The sequence below is a fragment of the Sinocyclocheilus anshuiensis genome, unplaced genomic scaffold (assembly GCF_001515605.1).
Source record: "Sinocyclocheilus anshuiensis isolate Anshui unplaced genomic scaffold, SAMN03320099.WGS_v1.1 scaffold956, whole genome shotgun sequence".
Lineage (NCBI taxonomy): Eukaryota > Metazoa > Chordata > Actinopteri > Cypriniformes > Cyprinidae > Sinocyclocheilus > Sinocyclocheilus anshuiensis.
The window spans coordinates 531574-550109 of record NW_015551056.1 but is presented as its reverse complement, the minus strand read 5'-3'; the positions used below and the strand labels follow the sequence as shown (position 1 = coordinate 550109).

The 18536-nt window shown below is 37.1% G+C and overlaps 1 protein-coding gene across 1 annotated transcript in view; it reads right to left on the bottom strand.

Annotated features, from left to right (window-relative positions):
• The window catches only part of LOC107661981 (collagen alpha-1(XXV) chain-like), a gene marked incomplete at its 3' end in the record, with an annotated part of 543306 nt that overhangs the window by 24527 nt on the left and 500243 nt on the right, over positions 1-18536 (bottom strand). Inside the window, exons 12-16 of the mRNA XM_016451806.1 lie at positions 16811-16837; positions 14339-14383; positions 6521-6553; positions 6368-6403; positions 2829-2873 (exon numbers count right to left, since the gene is read on the bottom strand). Coding sequence (XP_016307292.1) covers positions 2829-2873; positions 6368-6403; positions 6521-6553; positions 14339-14383; positions 16811-16837 — 186 coding nt within the window. The remainder of the gene's footprint in view (positions 1-2828; positions 2874-6367; positions 6404-6520; positions 6554-14338; positions 14384-16810; positions 16838-18536) is intronic.

Sequence of the window (18536 nt, the reverse complement as noted above, 5' to 3'; positions counted from 1 at the left end):
GCCCCCCCCCCCCCCCCAATCTGAGGGTTGTCCCCCTTAAAATTATGATTAAAATCCACGCTGTGTATTGTAAATAACAATGTTTAATACTTTAAATAATTGTGTAAGTAGTAAAACAACACAAACGGGGCAAAAATGCATTTTAAGTTAAGAAACATTTTGAGTCTTGCCTCACAGTGCTTTGGTCCAAATGCATGCTTTCCTCTTTTACATCACCTAGGCTACACACGCACAAGTCCGGTGGGAGAGAAGTCAATAGTTGTGGAACTCCAGTAAGTAAGGCTGTCAAGGCTATTTTATTCACTTAAACGTAGGATGAAGTGATTATTTTCTCTTTAATACATGATGCCAATGTATTTTTCGATGAGTCCGCTATGTTAGCAACAATAATGTTACCTGCTTGACAGAAAGGGCTGCCAGGTTTTCACAACAAAACCCGCCCAATTGCTACTCAAAACTAGCCCAAAGCTAGCCCAAACCAACCGCGTTTCGAGGGGTTCCCCTGGTAAAAATCGCGTTCCGGGGGCTAAAATACACGTTATTGGAGTCACTTCAACCTGTGGACATGAAAAACAACCCATGGCAACAGTGATAAAGTAGCCCAATTCCACGGGAAAACTGCGGACTTGGCAACACTGTGACGGATAGTAATGACTACAATGGACATGAGCGCCGTCACGGCGCGAGCCGCACGACCACAACAGCTTGAAGTTGTCTAATTAGGCACGGTCTCCCTGCTGCACTAATATTAGTAAGGCTTTCCTCTGTGTATACATATCCTTACAAGTACAATTTTAGCTGGATTATTTGTGTCCCCTTCAAAAATTGCTCTTGAGAAATTTTATGTTTATTGTCCCTCCAACTGTTAGACGAAATTTACGCCCCTGTATGTTACAGAGCTCGCGCCGCGCTGACCTGTCATTGGCGCTGATCAATTGACCAAGCCGCGCTACCGAACGAATCTCATGCTAAGAACGGCGCAAACTAATCTCACAAGCGCGTCGCTGATCAGTTAAAAAATACTTAATGTAGGCACACAAATACATTTAAAATGCTAAGCACTATGATGACATGACATTCACAAAGGAGTCTGGAGGGATACACGTATTTAGGTAGATTTTTAGGCGCATTACCTTGAAAAAGGAAGTAATCCACAGCATCCTCAGCAGCTCAGATGTTGGGAGAAAATGAAGACTCTTATGTTCAGTCTTACATCCAAACACAGAGCACCGGGATTGCTTACTAGACATTGGCCCTGTCCCAAATCGCACCCTAAACCCTCACAGTCTTCCTCTGAGTCCGCACTTTCGTGACGTAATGCTGCTTTGACTGTCGGGTAGAAGTCTGCGGAGCTCGTCCCAGTGCAGGCTCGGCAGAAGTGCGGATTGAGGGCGCATAACGGCCGCAAAGGGGGTGCTTGCGAGCACCCTTTTGAACGCTAAAATGACGATTGGGACACGCGCACGTGGCGGCCATTGTAAGTCCGCAAGACCGAAAGTGCACACGAAGTGTTCCATTTGGGACAGGGCCATTGTTGACGTTACAGCTGCTTGAGCGTGGAGAAAATGGAGGACAGCGTACAACCGCTGAGGGCAGAAACTATAGCAATGCAGGGATGTCAATCAACCCCCGTGGCACGGCCCTATGCAATGTGACGTCACACTGCATGAGAATCAAAATGGCAAGCCTAGTGAGACTGACTTGGTTTAAAGGGGATTAAAAATGAGGATTGGGTGGATTTTTATCATTGTAGGGTGGTTTTTTTCACACACTGCCAACACACATTTATGTCCAAACACCATGTAAAAGTGGATTTTGCATAATAGGTGCCCTTTAAATTAAGACAACTGAAAACAACGGAGGACCCTGCACGTCGAAAAGTGACGCTAAAGGGGTACCTTGTACCAAAAAGCAACACCAATGGAGTCCTGACCAAGTGTCAATATGTGACGAGTTGGGAGTGAGAATGTGTTGATATTTTCAGTGCCAATTAATGAATACATTCTAACCTCTCTTATTCAATCAATGAACACTGTGTGCACATGTAAGTGTCTCAATTTCAGAAACCTTAAAAAGAACACGAGAGCATCACATTTGCACAATGTTTGCATTCAGAGCCTTCAGCCTCTAAGTGAAACCAGGGTTATATAAAATGGGAGGGATTTTTACAAGGCCAGCAGGTTGTAAGCATACAAAAGTATACAGGCAAACAAACCAAAACAGCAACAAGCATTAGCTCATGCCTATTAGAGCATTCTTTCAATTGCTAATTTATTTTCCCATTGCTCCAGTGTTTTTCCACTCACTTTCTCATTATTTTCAAAAATATATTTTGCCAATTTGGAACATGAACATCTGCAATCAGCATTTAATTTTCAGTTCAGAAGGCAAGAAAACAATGCTCCATTAAAATATACAAAGTGGTGGAATCTCTGGAAGAGTGTTCTGTATGATTTTACACACTCAGGATGTTAATGCACTTTTTGACTGTTGTGAATTCTGTTTGAAAAATCATAACACAAGCCTGGGTATTTATAAGAATACTAGGATATACTGGACAAAGTAACAATCTGATTCACTGATGAATCATTACCAAATTATTCCACAACCAATGAATCCCAATAATGTGCATTTGGATAAACCAATATAAAGTACATTCTGTTTAAAACTAAATGAAGCCATGTCAAACAGGTTAATGTGAAAGATACATGGACACAATATAGTCACACTTCAACAATTGTTATGGAGTCTCTAGACATGATATTGGCTGCTGATGTATGGGGAATGGGTGGGATCAGATGTTTTAGGTTTATGAAGACAACATTTACCTTAATCCCGGGGAGTCCAGGCAGCCCTGGAAGTCCTGGCTCACCCTATGTAGGAAAAGTGCAACAAATTACAGCCAAACCAAGCCACCACTTCTGGCGATGAGCCTGGAAACCCAGCACAACCACAATTGGTTTCCTCTAAACCCACAGTATCAAAAGATTGGCCCTGGTTCACCTACTAAAGTGAAAACCATCAAGATTCTAGTTAAAGCAAAGACACATTGGCTGTCTATTGGTGTTGTTGTTGGATCATTTCCATCAGACTTTTCAAATTAATGGTACCGTCACACACAATGCATATAGAAGCCTACTAAAATTGAAAGGGCTGTATAATTATATCTGAAGGTTCAGCTTATCTCTCATGCTAAACGATAATATGGATAAAATGGATCCCATTAGACTATAAAATATATTATTATATTACTGCATAATATAAGTATATTAGTACACCATGAGAGGTAGAAAAGTTTAATTTTCAGAAGCATTAACATAATACATCAAGTCACGTCACAGTTAGTCGTACATACTCTGCCGAAATAAATACCCATGTAAAAAGTGAGTAGGACTAGTTCTCAAATGGTGAGGTTAAATAGATCCCAGACTGCAGTTTGAGGATTGTATGTTTTCACAGGACTTCCTTTAAGTGCTGTAAATATGATGAACATTTCTGTAAAGCCCCGTTCACACCAAGAACGATAACTATAAACAGGGATTGCGGAACAAACCAAAAGATTTTAATATTAGAAACAGTAGTATTACTTATAAAATAATAAATATATTACCTACTAATGGTATTAGTTAGTTGCCACATATATTAGCCTATGTATTTTTAAGCTATGATTTTCCCACAATTCTGAAAACAAAACAGACAACCAAACAAAATATGTAATTTACTTGAGTTTCTAACAAAATGTTTTATTAGTGTTATAAATTAGTTTAATATGATTAAAATATTAATTTAAACAAATGAGCCTAATTATGTAAAAAAAAAATCATTTGAAATAAATAAATGAAGACTTGTTTCGTTTTGAATCTCTTGAATGATTTCAAGTTTTCCTTTCTCTTTGGAATGTTACAAGCTGTTCGTGAATAGATAAGATCCCTAAAGTTGCAAAGACTAAAGTCTCAAACCCAGAAGAGATATTCTTTATAAAAGTTATGACTCGTCCATGCCCTCCTAAAATGCCTCGTTTAAACACGTCCCCACATGTCTACGTCACTGTGTGGGAAGATTTGCATAACACCGCCCAAATGTTTACACAAAGAAAGAAGGCGTAACTTTGATTCTCGCTGTAGTATTGTTGTTGCCAACAAACCTTGGCAGGTTTGTTACCTTTACAAACCTGCCGGTTACAGGTTTTGTGTGTGTACACACTGGGGTGAAAGATCTACGAATGATGAGTAAAACATTTACAACTGATGAGTAGTTTACACTTTAGAATATGGGATGCAGAAAGCTTTGTAAATTATTTATTAATGTGTTTACACAACAGGTTTGGAATACTTTGTAGTGTGTACAGCAATGTAAGGGCTGACTGGTGAGGGTGTAGACAGATGTCTTTTCTGACACACATGGAGTATTTTTAACGCTGTGAGATAATAGTACAATGTTGACATTTCAATGATTTATAAGTGATTAATAATATATTAACTAGTAACTTATTAACCATTTACTAAGGATCTGTTTGATTATTTCATGATATGCTATTTTTTAAGATAACTTGTGACAGATTGGTAAATCATTAGCATATTACTTAATCATTTGTGAACGTATAGTCATGTTTTGTAAATGATTAGTTAATCATCATCTAATCACTTGTAAATTATTTATAACTCAATCTACAAAACATAAGATAAAATATTAAGAAATCACTTATTAATATTTTATGAACACATAGTTATGTTTAGTAAATGATTAGTTCATCATTAACTAATCACTTATAAATGCCTTACAACGGAACTTTATTATAAAGTGTTACCAATAATGTTCTTTTTAGCAATGTCATATGACCCCTTTAACAGTAACATATACAATCATTATTTGCAGCGTATCATTACTTTCAAAGACCCATTTTGATCGCGACTCCCGCAACAACAGTCTATATCAGGACTATAAACTTTTATCCCAATTTTGTTATTATTTAATGTTTGCATCACAGAAACGTAGCCTGCTGTGTAGACTGTGAAGCTGTTTTAAACATAAAGCTTTACATGATGAGCGCTGCTCTCTCTGGATCAGCGGCTGCGCAAAAGCAGGTTTAAATATTCCGGTGTGATTTTGATTTCAAAGGTTTAATAGACATAGCAGAATCACCGTCATTTAGGAAAAAGATTGCGTGTGTTTGAATCGAGATCGTGATCTTTTAATAATTTAAACGTGCATACATATTAGCCTTATAGCCTATGTATTTTTCTAGCCCATGTCATATTTGTACCAGACCTCAAAAAGTAACCCGGGCCACGACCCATGACTATAAAGATAACTATAAATATAAAGATATTAGCGTCCACACCAGCGAACGATATAGTCTGTTTATTCTAAGCGCACGTGCATCTGCCGCTTTAAATTCTCGAGCTCATTATAGCAGGATGGATTCTGATTGGCTGTCAATGTTTGTATCGTTCATCAGCTGGAAAAAAAATAGTTCTGGAAGTGATTCCAATTATATCTTTCTCTGTGCCTTTATCTTTATAGCTGTGGAGTGGACTCTTTATCGTTATCTTTATGGTTATCTTGCTTGGTGTGAACGGGCCTTTAGAGTAAAACTCAAACGGTTCTCTTAGGTCTAGTACTGAATTTGGAGCAGATTAATTAAAGGGGTCATATGATATTGCTAAAAAGAACATTATTTTGTTCCCACATCGTGACATAGACATGTGGGGGCGTGTTAGAACGAGATGTTTTAGGTAGGCGTGGTTGACTCTTAACTTTTATAAAGAATATCTCTTTGGATTTGAGACTTTAGTCTTTGCAACTTTACAGATCTTCTTTATGCACCAAGAGCTTGTAACACTTGAAAGAGAAAGGATAAATTGAAATCGCATCATATGACCCCTTTAAGAGAAGCCTAACAGTGTTTTACTGGACAGAACAAGAACAAGTAATAAAGTGTGATGCAAACACACATAAAGAAAAACTACAAAGTAGACAAACTGTAATGCCATGGTGTAGATTTATGCTTTTTATCGGGTGGAGAAGTGTGTTCTCAGTTCATCTGAGAATGGGCTATAAAGTTGTCCTCGCTAAAAACACTTTATTTTTTCGTCAGGTTGGTGCCTGACATTCACATGCTTATAAGCAGCAAGCAAATGATGGTGCAAAAGATGGTAAGCTTTGCCTTTTACAGCCATAAGGTGCAAAAGAGTTAGTACACTATAATGCTCTTTCATTAATCATTAATGACAACATGTTTTATTAAAACAAATTATCAGTGTTCTCAATTAATGAATCAGCTGTCATTAAGACACATTGTTCCAAACAATATCTTTCATAAGTGTATACTCTGGCTAGGAGTACAATATGAGCTCTGCAATTTTACCTTTTGTCCTCCGCGCCCTGGCTCGCCAGGCTCACCCTGTAATAATAAGAATGCTTATAAGGGCTCATCTGCATACACCAAATGAAAGATAACAAGTAGGATTTATTAAAACCATAGACTTAGAGACAACATATTTCAGAGGTCCTGTCTTACCTTGATTCCAGCAGCAGAGGATCCAGCATCACCCTGTTAGAGATATAAAAATCATGGTAAATATATTTGATAAACTAAGCCATTTGAAAGTGTAGTATCTTCTTCATTCCACCTGGGGAGAAATTCTGGAAGTCATAATGCTGCTGAGCACGCAAAAGCCTCTAGTTAAACTGGAGCATAAAGCAGCTGTACTGTTATCCAAATATCAGATTATGTGAGTAAAAAGCAAAGCAGATTAGTGTCCACGTCCATTCGTTAAAGCTTCTCACACTGTCATAATACCAACAGGAATGTAAAAAAAAGGAGGAAGGAGATTGTCATTGGTTGGGTATATTGTATCACATCATTTGTGCAGAAAGGTCATTCTGCTGTGAAATTGTCACAACATAATGTCATAACATTGTTCTATTAAGGCAAATATGTATGCACCACCCAGCGATTCTAGGATTTCAAAGTCAAGGGAGTTTTTGTTTCGAAAGGGCATATGCAAGGAGGCGTGAATGATCATGAATATTAGTGTGATTCACACCTGAGAAGACAAAGGCCCACATAATGAGCTGCATAATGAGCCTTTAAGTCAGGTATGTGACTGAGAGGGAAGAGTTACAAGAAAGAATCTGAGGACAAAATTTATTTATATTTTTTTTGTTTGTAGTTTATTTAGAATATATTTAACTATCACACAAAATAACTTGAGATCCACTTGCGAGTGCAGTTAAACAGTTTATTAGGAACAATCAAAGCTGAATTTTTAGCATCATTACTCCATTTATCACACAAAATAACTTGAGATTCACTTGCGAGTGCAGTTAAACAGTTTATTAGGAACAATCAAAGCTGAATTTTTAGCATCATTACTCCAGTCACATGATCCTTCAGAAATCATTCTAATATTCTGGTTTGCTGCTCAAAAAATGTATTATTATTATTATGTTGAAAACAGCTGAGTATAATATTTTCAGGTTTCTTTGATGAAAAGAAAGTTCAGAAGAAAAGCATCTTTTGTAACATTATAAATGTCTTTATCATCACTTTTGTGCTAAATAAAAGTTTTAATTTCTCTCTCCCTCTCTCTATATATATATATATATATATATATATATACAGTGTCGCTTGAAAGTTTGTGAACCCTTTAGATTTTTTCTATATTTCAGCATAAATATGACACAAAACATAATAAAAAATTTCACACAAGTCCTGAAAGTAGACAAAGAGAACCCAAACAAACAAGTGAGACAAAATGTGTTCTTTGCCATTTATTTATTCAGGAAAATGACAGAATATTACATATCTGTGAGTGGCAAAAGTATGTGAATTAAGAAAGGACGCGCGTATATGTCTGTCGATGCATCACTTATTTACAGCTTACTTGATACGTTTACACATCAGACGATCGCGAATGCCAATGACCGAGTATAAAACATTCAACATATTAACATTACAACTCACATTACTTTTATATTGTTGCTGTCTATTTTATAGAACGTTTAAAAGTAGACATGTTAAGCTTTCTATAGATATATCTGTCATGTGTGTGTGTTAAATATTCGCTGAGTTTCAGTTCATTTTAGTGACGCGTTTCAAACAGATATGCGCAGAGAATGAGACGGCTAAAAGCATACCCTGTTTATTTTCTTTATTTTGCAAAAGCACAAAATTGTGCTTTTGATTGATATTCAATCAATCAATTTTGATTTTTTTGGTGGTTTTGTGAGTGTACACAAATAAAAGTAGACCCTTTACAGATTTAAATGCTGTATTACTCTTATATGTACGGTTAAGTATGAAGGAGCATTTTAGTTCTTTTCGCTGTCATCATTCAAATCTGCAAAAAGTTCCGCTGGCGGAACTGTCGACCCCAGGGGGTTAATTTGAAGGTGAAATTAGAGTCCATCTGTTTTTCAGAGTTGTTTTCAATCAGTGAAATTACTATCTGGTGTCAGTGTGTGCCATGTTTTATTTAAAGAACAGGGATCTATCAAAGTCTGATCATGTTTGTGGAAGTGTATCATGGCATGAGCAAAGGAGATCTCTGAGGACCTCAGAAAAAGAGTTGATGTTGTTCATCAGGCTAGAAAAGTTTACAAAAACATCTCTAAAGAGTTTTGACTCCACAAATCCACAGTCAGACAGATTGTGTACAAATGGAGGAAATTCAAGACCACTGTTACCCTCCCCAGGAGTGACTGACCAACAAGATCACTCCAAAAGCAAGACGTGTAATGGTCTGCAAGGCTGCAAAGGAACCCAGGGTAACTTCTAAGCAACTAAAAGCCTTTCTCACATTGGCTAATCTTAATGTTCATGAGTCCACCATCAGGAGAACACTGAACAACCATGATGTGCATGGTGCATCCAAAAATAACATTGCTGCCAGTCTGGAGTTTGCTAAAGATCATGCGGACAAGCCAGAGGGCTACTGGAGAAATGTTTTGTGAACAGATGAGACCAAAATATAACTTGTTGGTTTAAATGAGAAGCGTTATGTTTGAAGAAAAGAACACTCTGCATTCCAGCATAAGAACCTTATCCCATCTGTGAAACACGGTGGTGCTGGTATTATTGATGGAACAATGAATTCTGAATTATACCAGCAAATTCTGAAGGAAAATGTCCTGACATCTGTCCAAGAACTGAATCTCAAGAGAAAGTGGGTCATGCAGCAAGACAACGACCCCAAGCAAACAAGTCTTTCTACCAAAGAATGATTAAAGAAGAACAAAGTTAATGTTTTGGAATGATTGAGTCAAATTCCGGACCTTAATCCAATTTAAATTTTGTGGAAGGACCTGAAGCAAGCAGTTCATAGGAGGAAACCCACCAACATCACAGAGTTGTGGTTCTGTACTGAGGAATGGTCTAAAACTCCTTCAGGTGGTTGTGCAGGACTGATCAGCAGTTACAAGGAACATTACCTGCAGTTATTGTTGCAAAAGGGGGTCAGACCAGATACTGAAAGCAAAGATTCACATACTTTTGCCACTCACAGATATGTAACACTGGATCATTTTTCTCAATAAATAAAAGGCAAAGAAAATATTTTTGTCTGATTTGTTTGTTTGGGTTCTCTTTGTCTACTTTCAGGACTTGAAAAGGGTTATTTAGAAAATTCTAAAGGTTTCACAAACTTTCAAGCAACACTGTATATATACTGAATCCAAGCTGAAAATGATGCTGAATGATGCTGAAAATTTAGCTTTGATCACAGGAATAAATTACATTTTAAAATATATTGAAATAGAAAGCAGTCATTTTAAATAATACAAATATTTCACAGTATTACTGCTTTTACTGTAGTTTGGATCAAATAAATGCAGGCTTGGTGAGCAGAAGAGAATTCATTACAAAAACATTAAACATCTTACTGTTCAAAAACTTTTGACTGGTAGTGTGTCATGTTGAAATATATAAATGAACATCACATACCTGGCATTTCCAAAGTGTATAATGTTTATGTGCTCTGAAGAAAAACAAACAAACAAAAAACATTTGAAGAGACTCATGGGAGTGTGTGCATCACATGGTCTTAGCTGTGGTCCAGGTTCCTGTGCGGGCAGGAATCTCAGAGCCCGTGGAACATGTCAACATCAGTCTCTGTTTCCATGATAAACTACATTATTAACATCATTGTGATGGTCACTGATACTAGTTACACATACACACACCACATAGCACACATATTTTACCATACAGCAAATAAATCAAATTAAAGTAACATCTGTAAAATAGTGAATGCACACTTACTCTAAGATTCTGAATGGAGTTGAAAACTGAATGAGCGTCCCCTTCCTGTGTGAGATGCAGGTGAAGGTGAGAGTAGTGTATTCACAGTCCTAAAAGATTGTTATAAACAATCGTTAGCATTTATTTTTCACAGTACCTTAGTATATGCATAGGCCTACTTGATGAGAAAACATAATGCCAATAACAAAGAAACTATATTTTAACACTATCAACCACAAATAATATTACCATATAGGCATAATAAAAGTACAATTACTATACTGTGCACTTACTCAGTATGATTTTCCAGCGAACTCAAAAGTGAACGACACGCGTGTGCCTTTCTTGTGCAAGATGCTGGTGATGCAGCCACAGTCCTAAACAAAAATTGAAACAGTTGTTAGCAATTACCAGAAGATGCATAGCTGATAATAAATTGTATCACTGATAAGAATCGACGCGCGTATATGTCATCAATGGGTCACTTATCAGTGATATTTACAGCTTACTTGATACATTTACACCTCCGACGATCGCGAACGCCAATGACCGGGTATAACACATTCAAAACATTTACACCAGAGCAGATATTCTCGAACAGAAGCTTAGTTATAGTCATAAACACAAGCATGCTTTGTAGGCCTATTATACAATTCAAAAACATTTTATATATAGGAAACTATAGCTATAAACATCTACATATATTCGCGAACAGAGTGTGTCACAGTAAAGTTTTGTCTAATCATTCTTACTCTAACATTATGCCATTAACATTATAACTCATTTTACTTTTATATCGTATTGCTGTCGATTTTATACAACATAAAAAAAAAACATCCTGGCATCGTGATACATTTAGATGCAGTGAATGAATCTACATGTTTCACTTGATTATACATTTAGTCAGGAATTAGTTTGGAAAAAGTCTAACTAGTAAAATGTGTACAAGTTATGTGACAACTAATGAATGTAGGTTAATAAGAAAAGACTTACTCATGTAAATGATCTCCGCTGGATCAAGCCGCCGCGTTCTTCTTTTTTTGAGGTGTTCCAAGTATAAAGCTTATTCCTCTCAGCACCTCTTCATCTGAGGTAATTCGGTCTTCTTCTTGAGGTAAATTCTGTCTTATTCCTCTCAGCGCGTCTTCTTCCAGAAATGAACAGTAGCCGAGATGAACTTGAGGAAAAGTCTTGCTGCTTTGTTTGTTGTGATGTGGGGTTTACATGCCACGCGTCTCACGTGGACTATTGTAATATCAAAAGCAAAAGTAGCGCGTGGGCATGATCTAATTAGAGATAATGAAGCCAGACAGGAAAGACTGGACATGGATTACTTTATCACATAATATTTGTTTTCGATAAGACTTGCTTCATTTAAAAGTAGACATGTCAAGCTTTCTATACATAAATATCTCATGTCTTTGTGTCCAGTGTTCGCTGAGTTTCAGTTTATTTTTGTGACGCGTTTCTAAATGACCCTGTTTGTTTTCTTTATTTTATAAATGCATAACGTTTTGTTGTTATTATGTGTGTATACAAATAAAAGTAGACCCTTTACAGATTCGATTGATGTATTGCTCTTATCTGTACAACGGAGTGATTTAAGTTTCTTTAGGGGCTTTCTGAAAAAATGCAACAAAACGCGCCGGCGCTTTTGTCGACCCCAGAGGGTTTTTAAGGTTAGTGCTGTTTTAAAGTACCCTTACGAAAAAGAAGTTTATTCAAGTGTGCTAAGTACAAACTAAAAACATAGATGTAAACTAGTTGTGTATTCAAAGTTTACTACTGTTATACTTAAAGTATACTTAAAAGTATACTTTTATATACTAGAAAGTGGGCCAATTTAGTCCCAAGGAGTATTGAAATAGTACACTTACAAGTATACTACTAGTACACTGATATTTGTATACTTACTACATAAAGTATACTTAAAAATATACTTGAACTTTACTTAAGTATACTTAATAAAATAAACTTGAAGTATACTACTTTTTGGTAAGGGTAGCCACCACTAATAAGTGTTGTTTTGGCTACCTACATCTACGCTTGTCTTTTTTTCTGCTATAAGCACCAAAGAATGAAGTAATGCATGCTTTAGCTCTCTTTGGTTTCATTGAAACAGCAGAAATAAAATGAAAACGTAATAACATTAAGGCGGACGTCTTGGGGACTTGTGCAGTGCAGTGTGGACCAGCCGGCAGAGGATGATTGGTGCTGGTGGGAAAGAGCAGCTAGGCCCACTGCCTGCTGCTGAATTTGCTGTTCCACTTCACATCTTGAGCTCAGAGGCAGTTGAGGAAAGCATGCCCTGGCTTTTATAGTCATCATTATAATGCAAGCTTTAATTGCTGCATTTTTTTTCTGCCATAAGCTACATAACAGTTATAGCTGGATGTCAGTAAACTACTTCTGCTCTGTCCTAAACAGCACCTTCACGCTTCATCTTTTGCCTTTTCTATGAATATTATTAGTGCACAATGAATAGATGAGTAAGCTATGCAAAGAAATTATATAAAATTATTTCCCCTCATCTGTTGCTGATGAACTGTCAGGCCCAAAGCAATATCTTTTTCTACTTTATAGATCAGTATAAAGTTGAAAGCACAATACATCAAAGTGCATTCTGTTGTGCACCTGTCAAGTATTGGCAGAGATTTACATTGGTAACAATGTATCACATCTGGTTCTGATTAAATTATGTCTCCAGGCCTTATGTTATTCCATTACAGAAGCCACCAGTTTGCAAGCGTGAAATGCCATGCAGACTAATGACGTACAAAAACCTATTACAGCCAATACCACTTCTGTTTTGTCAGCAAAAAGAAAACTGTTTTCTTTGCTTTTGTTATTTGTATTTCATTTGTTTTTCAGAAGAACTGCAGCATGATATGAAATGTGATAAATAAACGTCTTAATCGGTCTCATAAAAATCTTTGCAACATGCCTTAACAAATACACGAGGTTTTGATCACTGTTTAATACTCATAATAAACCAAGTGTCAGGATTCTGGACTGTTCTGTGTCGTGTTTTGCCCGTTTCTGGTCCTGTTTCTCCTTATTTGGTCCTTCCTGTTTCCATTAGGTTCCCTGATTAGTTCATCATTTGTTTCCAGCTGTGTTTAGTTAATTATCCTCATTTCCCTGTGTACTTAAGTCCTAGTCTGTTCAGTTTGTGTTTGTCAGGTCTACTCGTTCTCTACGTGTGTTGGCTCAAGCGCCTATTGTGGATTATCTCCTGTGTTTTGTGATTAAAGACTGTTAAACGTTTCCTCGTGACTCCAACGTGTCCCCTCAACAGTGTGACATGACAGAAGACCTGACCAAAACCGTAACCTCCATGTGTCTGCCCTCCGTTTTGTTTCCCGTTTTTACTCAGTGTCTTTTTTTCCCCGTTGTTCCCTCATGGATGCCCTACTTCGCCTGGAATATCTCCTCCTCCTGCTGGAGCAGGGGGAGAGATCGCTCGAGGACCATACTAGACTGTTCTAGCTGCTAGCTAACACCACCAGCTACCCATACGACACGCTCTGTGCGTTCTACGACGCAAGTTTAAAGGGGTCATATGATGCGATTTCAAGTTTTCCTTTCTCTTTGGAGTGTTACAAGCTCTTGGTGCATAAAGAAGATCTGTAAAGTTGCAAAGACTAAAGTCTCAAATCCATGTTTTTTGAACATTAAAGCATGTCAACATATTCTGTTACACCAAATACACAAAATAATGATCTTTAAAATAGCATCATATGACCCCTTTAAACACCACATGCAGAGCGCCGTCGTCCAAAGATGGTCCTCGAGCGGATTTTACTGTGTTTGTGGAGTGGATTCTGGTGAGAAACGGATCGCCTCTCATCGTCACTCCCGAGGATGATCTCGCCAGATCCACTCCAGATCCAGAGCCCAGCCCACCATCTCCCCGCTGTGCGTAGCTAAAGCCCGAGCCCACCGATGACGGAGAGCCAATTCCTGCCGCGATCTATGAGCCAGCGCAATGCCGAGCGACTGAGCAATATCGCAGTCCACACTGACATACCATTTAATTATGTTATAGTTAATCATGTTATTCTCTTTTAAATTTGTATATAAGTGTAGGCTGACCTTCTCTCCAGGGTCACCTTTTGGCCCCTCCTCTCCCATGTCTCCCTGTCAGAAAAAGCACAGAAAAAGCACAATTTTTATTATTTTAATACATACTGAACACAAGCAGTGTTGCCTCATTGAACTGTTGTTTTATGGTAAAATATAAAATTACAGATAAAAATAACTCTCTTTGGTTAAAAGATGAATCAGAAGTTCATTTACTGTATTTAAAACAAGAGCTAGCGGCTGGCCGTGGGGAGAGGGGTATTGAGCGTGTCCATCCCCGGAATACGATTTCAACCAAGGTTATGTTAGCTTAGCATGCTACTCTCCTATCACTAAATTTCATGCTTTTTACAGCTGTAAACATACATACTGTACATGGCTCTTTTCTAACATTATCATGTCATCTGTACCTCACACAGTTTTGTAGTTTGTCCGGGATGTCAAAAGTCATCTAACAGTCCCATCTAAGGATAGCATGCAAATAAATAAATCTCATGGCAGGTATGCTTTGAAAGTTTGCAACCTTGAAAACCTACGTCTGCCAGATTGTCATAGTCTATACTGTCAAATGTATGAGTAATGTGGTCTATTGTGTAATTTGATTACACACAAACACTGCACTTTAAACGATTAGCACACAAAGTATATGTGAAAACCTTTTTATTTTTAACAAAACTAAACATTTCTGTCCTTCCTATGCTATTCTTTTTGGTGTGGTTGTAATAGTGCTCACCTTATAAGTCAACATGGTTCTTCTTAACTTTTGAAATCATTTGTCAACAAATGCACATGTCCACTGTAATTATGACAGTGATATATTTATGACTGTGAATTCCACTCACTTAACTGTAGGGGATTCGAAAGTCACAAAAATACATTAAATAAACATGCAGTTGCTTTAAGGGTAGATCTATTAAAAAGCAAAGACAGTAAAGGTGAGTTTAAAAGTATTATGCAAAGAATGAAACGGTCAGATTTTATTGTAGCCCAAGTAAAATGGTCATTTCTGCAATGAAGTGGTAGTGGTGATAGCACTCTTTGCCCTTTCTATGTTTGATTCCAGCCATTTTAAGTTCCACATGAAAGTCTGGATGCACCGCAAGTCTATAGTGGGATAGAGTCTACATCTGATCTGTATGAAACTGGGTGTTTGACACATTAAGATGAAATGGTAAAAAATCGGTCTAAATGAGCAATTTCAAAAGGAAATATTGGTGGAAGCCTGTGGTTAAGGATAAGTTTGCCAACGACGTCAAGATATAATCCTAATTAGTAGTGATCCAAGGCATAAAGAGTAAAGGCCATTGCACACTGACCAGCTCTATTAACACTGTGCTCTTGAGCAGTACCAGGGTTACCATCCTTAAAATGAATGGACTTTCACTGAGAATAAAGAGCTTCTGACAAGTAGCCTAAACTTTCTAATACTATGTCTTGTACATTTGTCTGTCTGTGAAAATCATTTAAGAAATAATCTTTGAAGACACGCATCACAGTGCATAAAATTAAGAGAAAATGTATAATTGCAACACTCTAATTCGAATTCCCTTTGTCTTCAATCCTGCATTTGCTCTTTTTACTCACATTCATCCAGTATGTCAGATGAGAAGTTGCAGAGTGCTATTTCTTTGTTCAGAATTCACATAAGCCATCTAATCATAGCCTGATTGCATTTTCCACCAATTTACTGGAAAAAGATTCAGATTTCATCTTGAGATACTTCACAAGGTCTAATAAATTTTAAAATGTTCGTTGTTCACAGTTGTCTATCATCTGCCAAGGAAGCAGATGCGGAGGTCAAGTGAACATTTCAACCTTTAACAGTTTTCAAAGTTGTACTCTTCCAGAGCTTCAGCACTGACTTTAATAATGCAGGCATTGAGTGTAACATTATATTGTTCTAACAGCAAATATGCGCATATCCCATCACAGGGGCGTAGTTCAATAACCAAAACTAGCAAGTACAACCCCCCCCAATATTTATATCATGGTTAATGGAAACCTAGAATCAGGCTATTAATTAATATTAAAAAAAAGCCTTTATCAGCGTAACTTTACTTACGAACCGAACGGAGCAGTTATCAGCAAAATATGACTGAAGTGCAGTTCATGAGCGGTGCGCGAATCACCGTATACTGTGTACGTACACTATGTAAACAAGTAATTGTTAACTATGATGTTACTTTATTGCAGTTGTTATTTACCAACTTTGCATAGATGATAGCACAAAAGACCATTTCACAAAAAAATATATAAGCAAACAAACAAATAAATAAACCTTATGAGTGAGCATGACCCGGGACTCTACTAAAACAGTTCACACTTCAACCCCCCCAATGTTCAAATCAAAACTACGCCCTTGCATCCATATATCTAAACAACAGAATTAGGCTAATCCCAAAACAATAAACGATTCAAAAGTGTGCAAAACAAAACACCACAGAAAAAAATTATCCGATAACTTTGAGAGGGAAAACGTTTTACCTTTTCACCCCGTTCACCTCTGTCACCCTGATGGAAAGAAAATTAAGCAGTGGTAAATATAAAAAGGTTATAAACTCAATCATCAAGGCATACTAAAGCGCACAGCTTGGTCAGATTACTTCTCGAGTTAAATTCATTTTCAATTAAGATATGAGACTCATGTTATAGATGCCCATTTTACATGACCTGTGATGTAATGAACAGGGAATGCATCCATTTAAAAAAAAAAACATACTCACTCCCAGACATACGCAGGCCTAATACATACACTGAAAACACAACAAATCATCTAGAGATGAATGTCTCACTTTTTCTATAAGGAATAACTGATTGGCAGTTGAATTATTGAAAGGTGGTGATGTGACCACGTGCAGAGTCAATTATTCCATTTATACCACGGTTACCACACTTAAAGTCATTGTTCAGATGTTTTATTTCAAGATATTCATCCAGTTTTTGTCCTTATGTAACCCTTTTACCACCCGACTCGTTATAGTAAGGGAATAACTATAAGCATCATGAAATAATAATAGATGAAATATATCTGGGTTTTTATCTTATAAACGACCTATACATTTCTCTATATATTTATAAAACGTTTTTAACACTATGCAAATGCATATTTTAACTTTTATACTAAAACTATGAAATTATGTAATTATTTACCACATAATGAAATACATTAAATGCCTTAATGCATCATTATAATGAAATAAAATACATTCTTGTGAATAAAAGAAAAAACACAAAATATTCTGATTTACTGAATAATCAGGTTATTACACTCTCCCCCCACCAAAATAAAGACATGCCCTCATGGCTTGGTAGGTAATAATGTAAGGTAAACTCCAAACTAAGGCATGAAAGGAGAGCTTATCCACTTGTATAAACAAGAAACATATTTAACTGTAGGGGAAACAATACTAGGACTACCTGGTGTGTCATAGGTAAGTCTAGAAGGAGCTTTCCTAAGTCGTTGAGATTTTCTGGTCTCACTATCAGTCTGTAAGCCATCTTGTGAGTCAGGTTCTGGATCAATGGTCACAGTGTCTTGAGTCTCTATCTCAGTATTACTTTTCTCTCGCAAGTCAGACTGTTCAACTATGTCAGATCTAGTCTCTTCTTTGTCAGCTTTTTTCTCTTGAACAGGTTGCAGCTCTTCGACCTGATCTTCAGATCGAATATCGAGATCTAGACTGAATGGTTCTTACATTTCTTTGTCCTTTACTGTGTCTTGTATTGCGAAGGGCATGTCATACCATACTCCACGTTCTTCATCTTCTGAATCAGCGTATTCCTCATCATTGTTTTCTTGTTCTGACATTTCAGGGTTTATGACTGAGTTTTTGTCGTTGTCTTTGTGCTTTGTTTGTCTTTTCCTCCTTCTCATTTTCCTCTTTGGAACAGTGTCTGGGTTTTGCACTGGATCAAAACATACTTTCTGTCCCAGGGCCAAAATATGGTTACGATGGAGTATTTTGACAGGTCCATTTCCATCTTCTGGTTTCAGCCGAAACACAGGTTTTGACATTTGACTTTCCACAACATAAGGCGTTGAAACCCAGCGGTCTGCTAGTTTATGTTTCCCTTGTAAACCGAAGTTGCGTATGAGAACTCGATCTCCAGGTAACAGGTGTGTGAACTTTATTTTCTGATCATATCTTTGTTTGTTTCCTTTATTTTGTTTAGCAGCAGCGGACTCGGCGAGTTCATAAGCAGCTTTTAG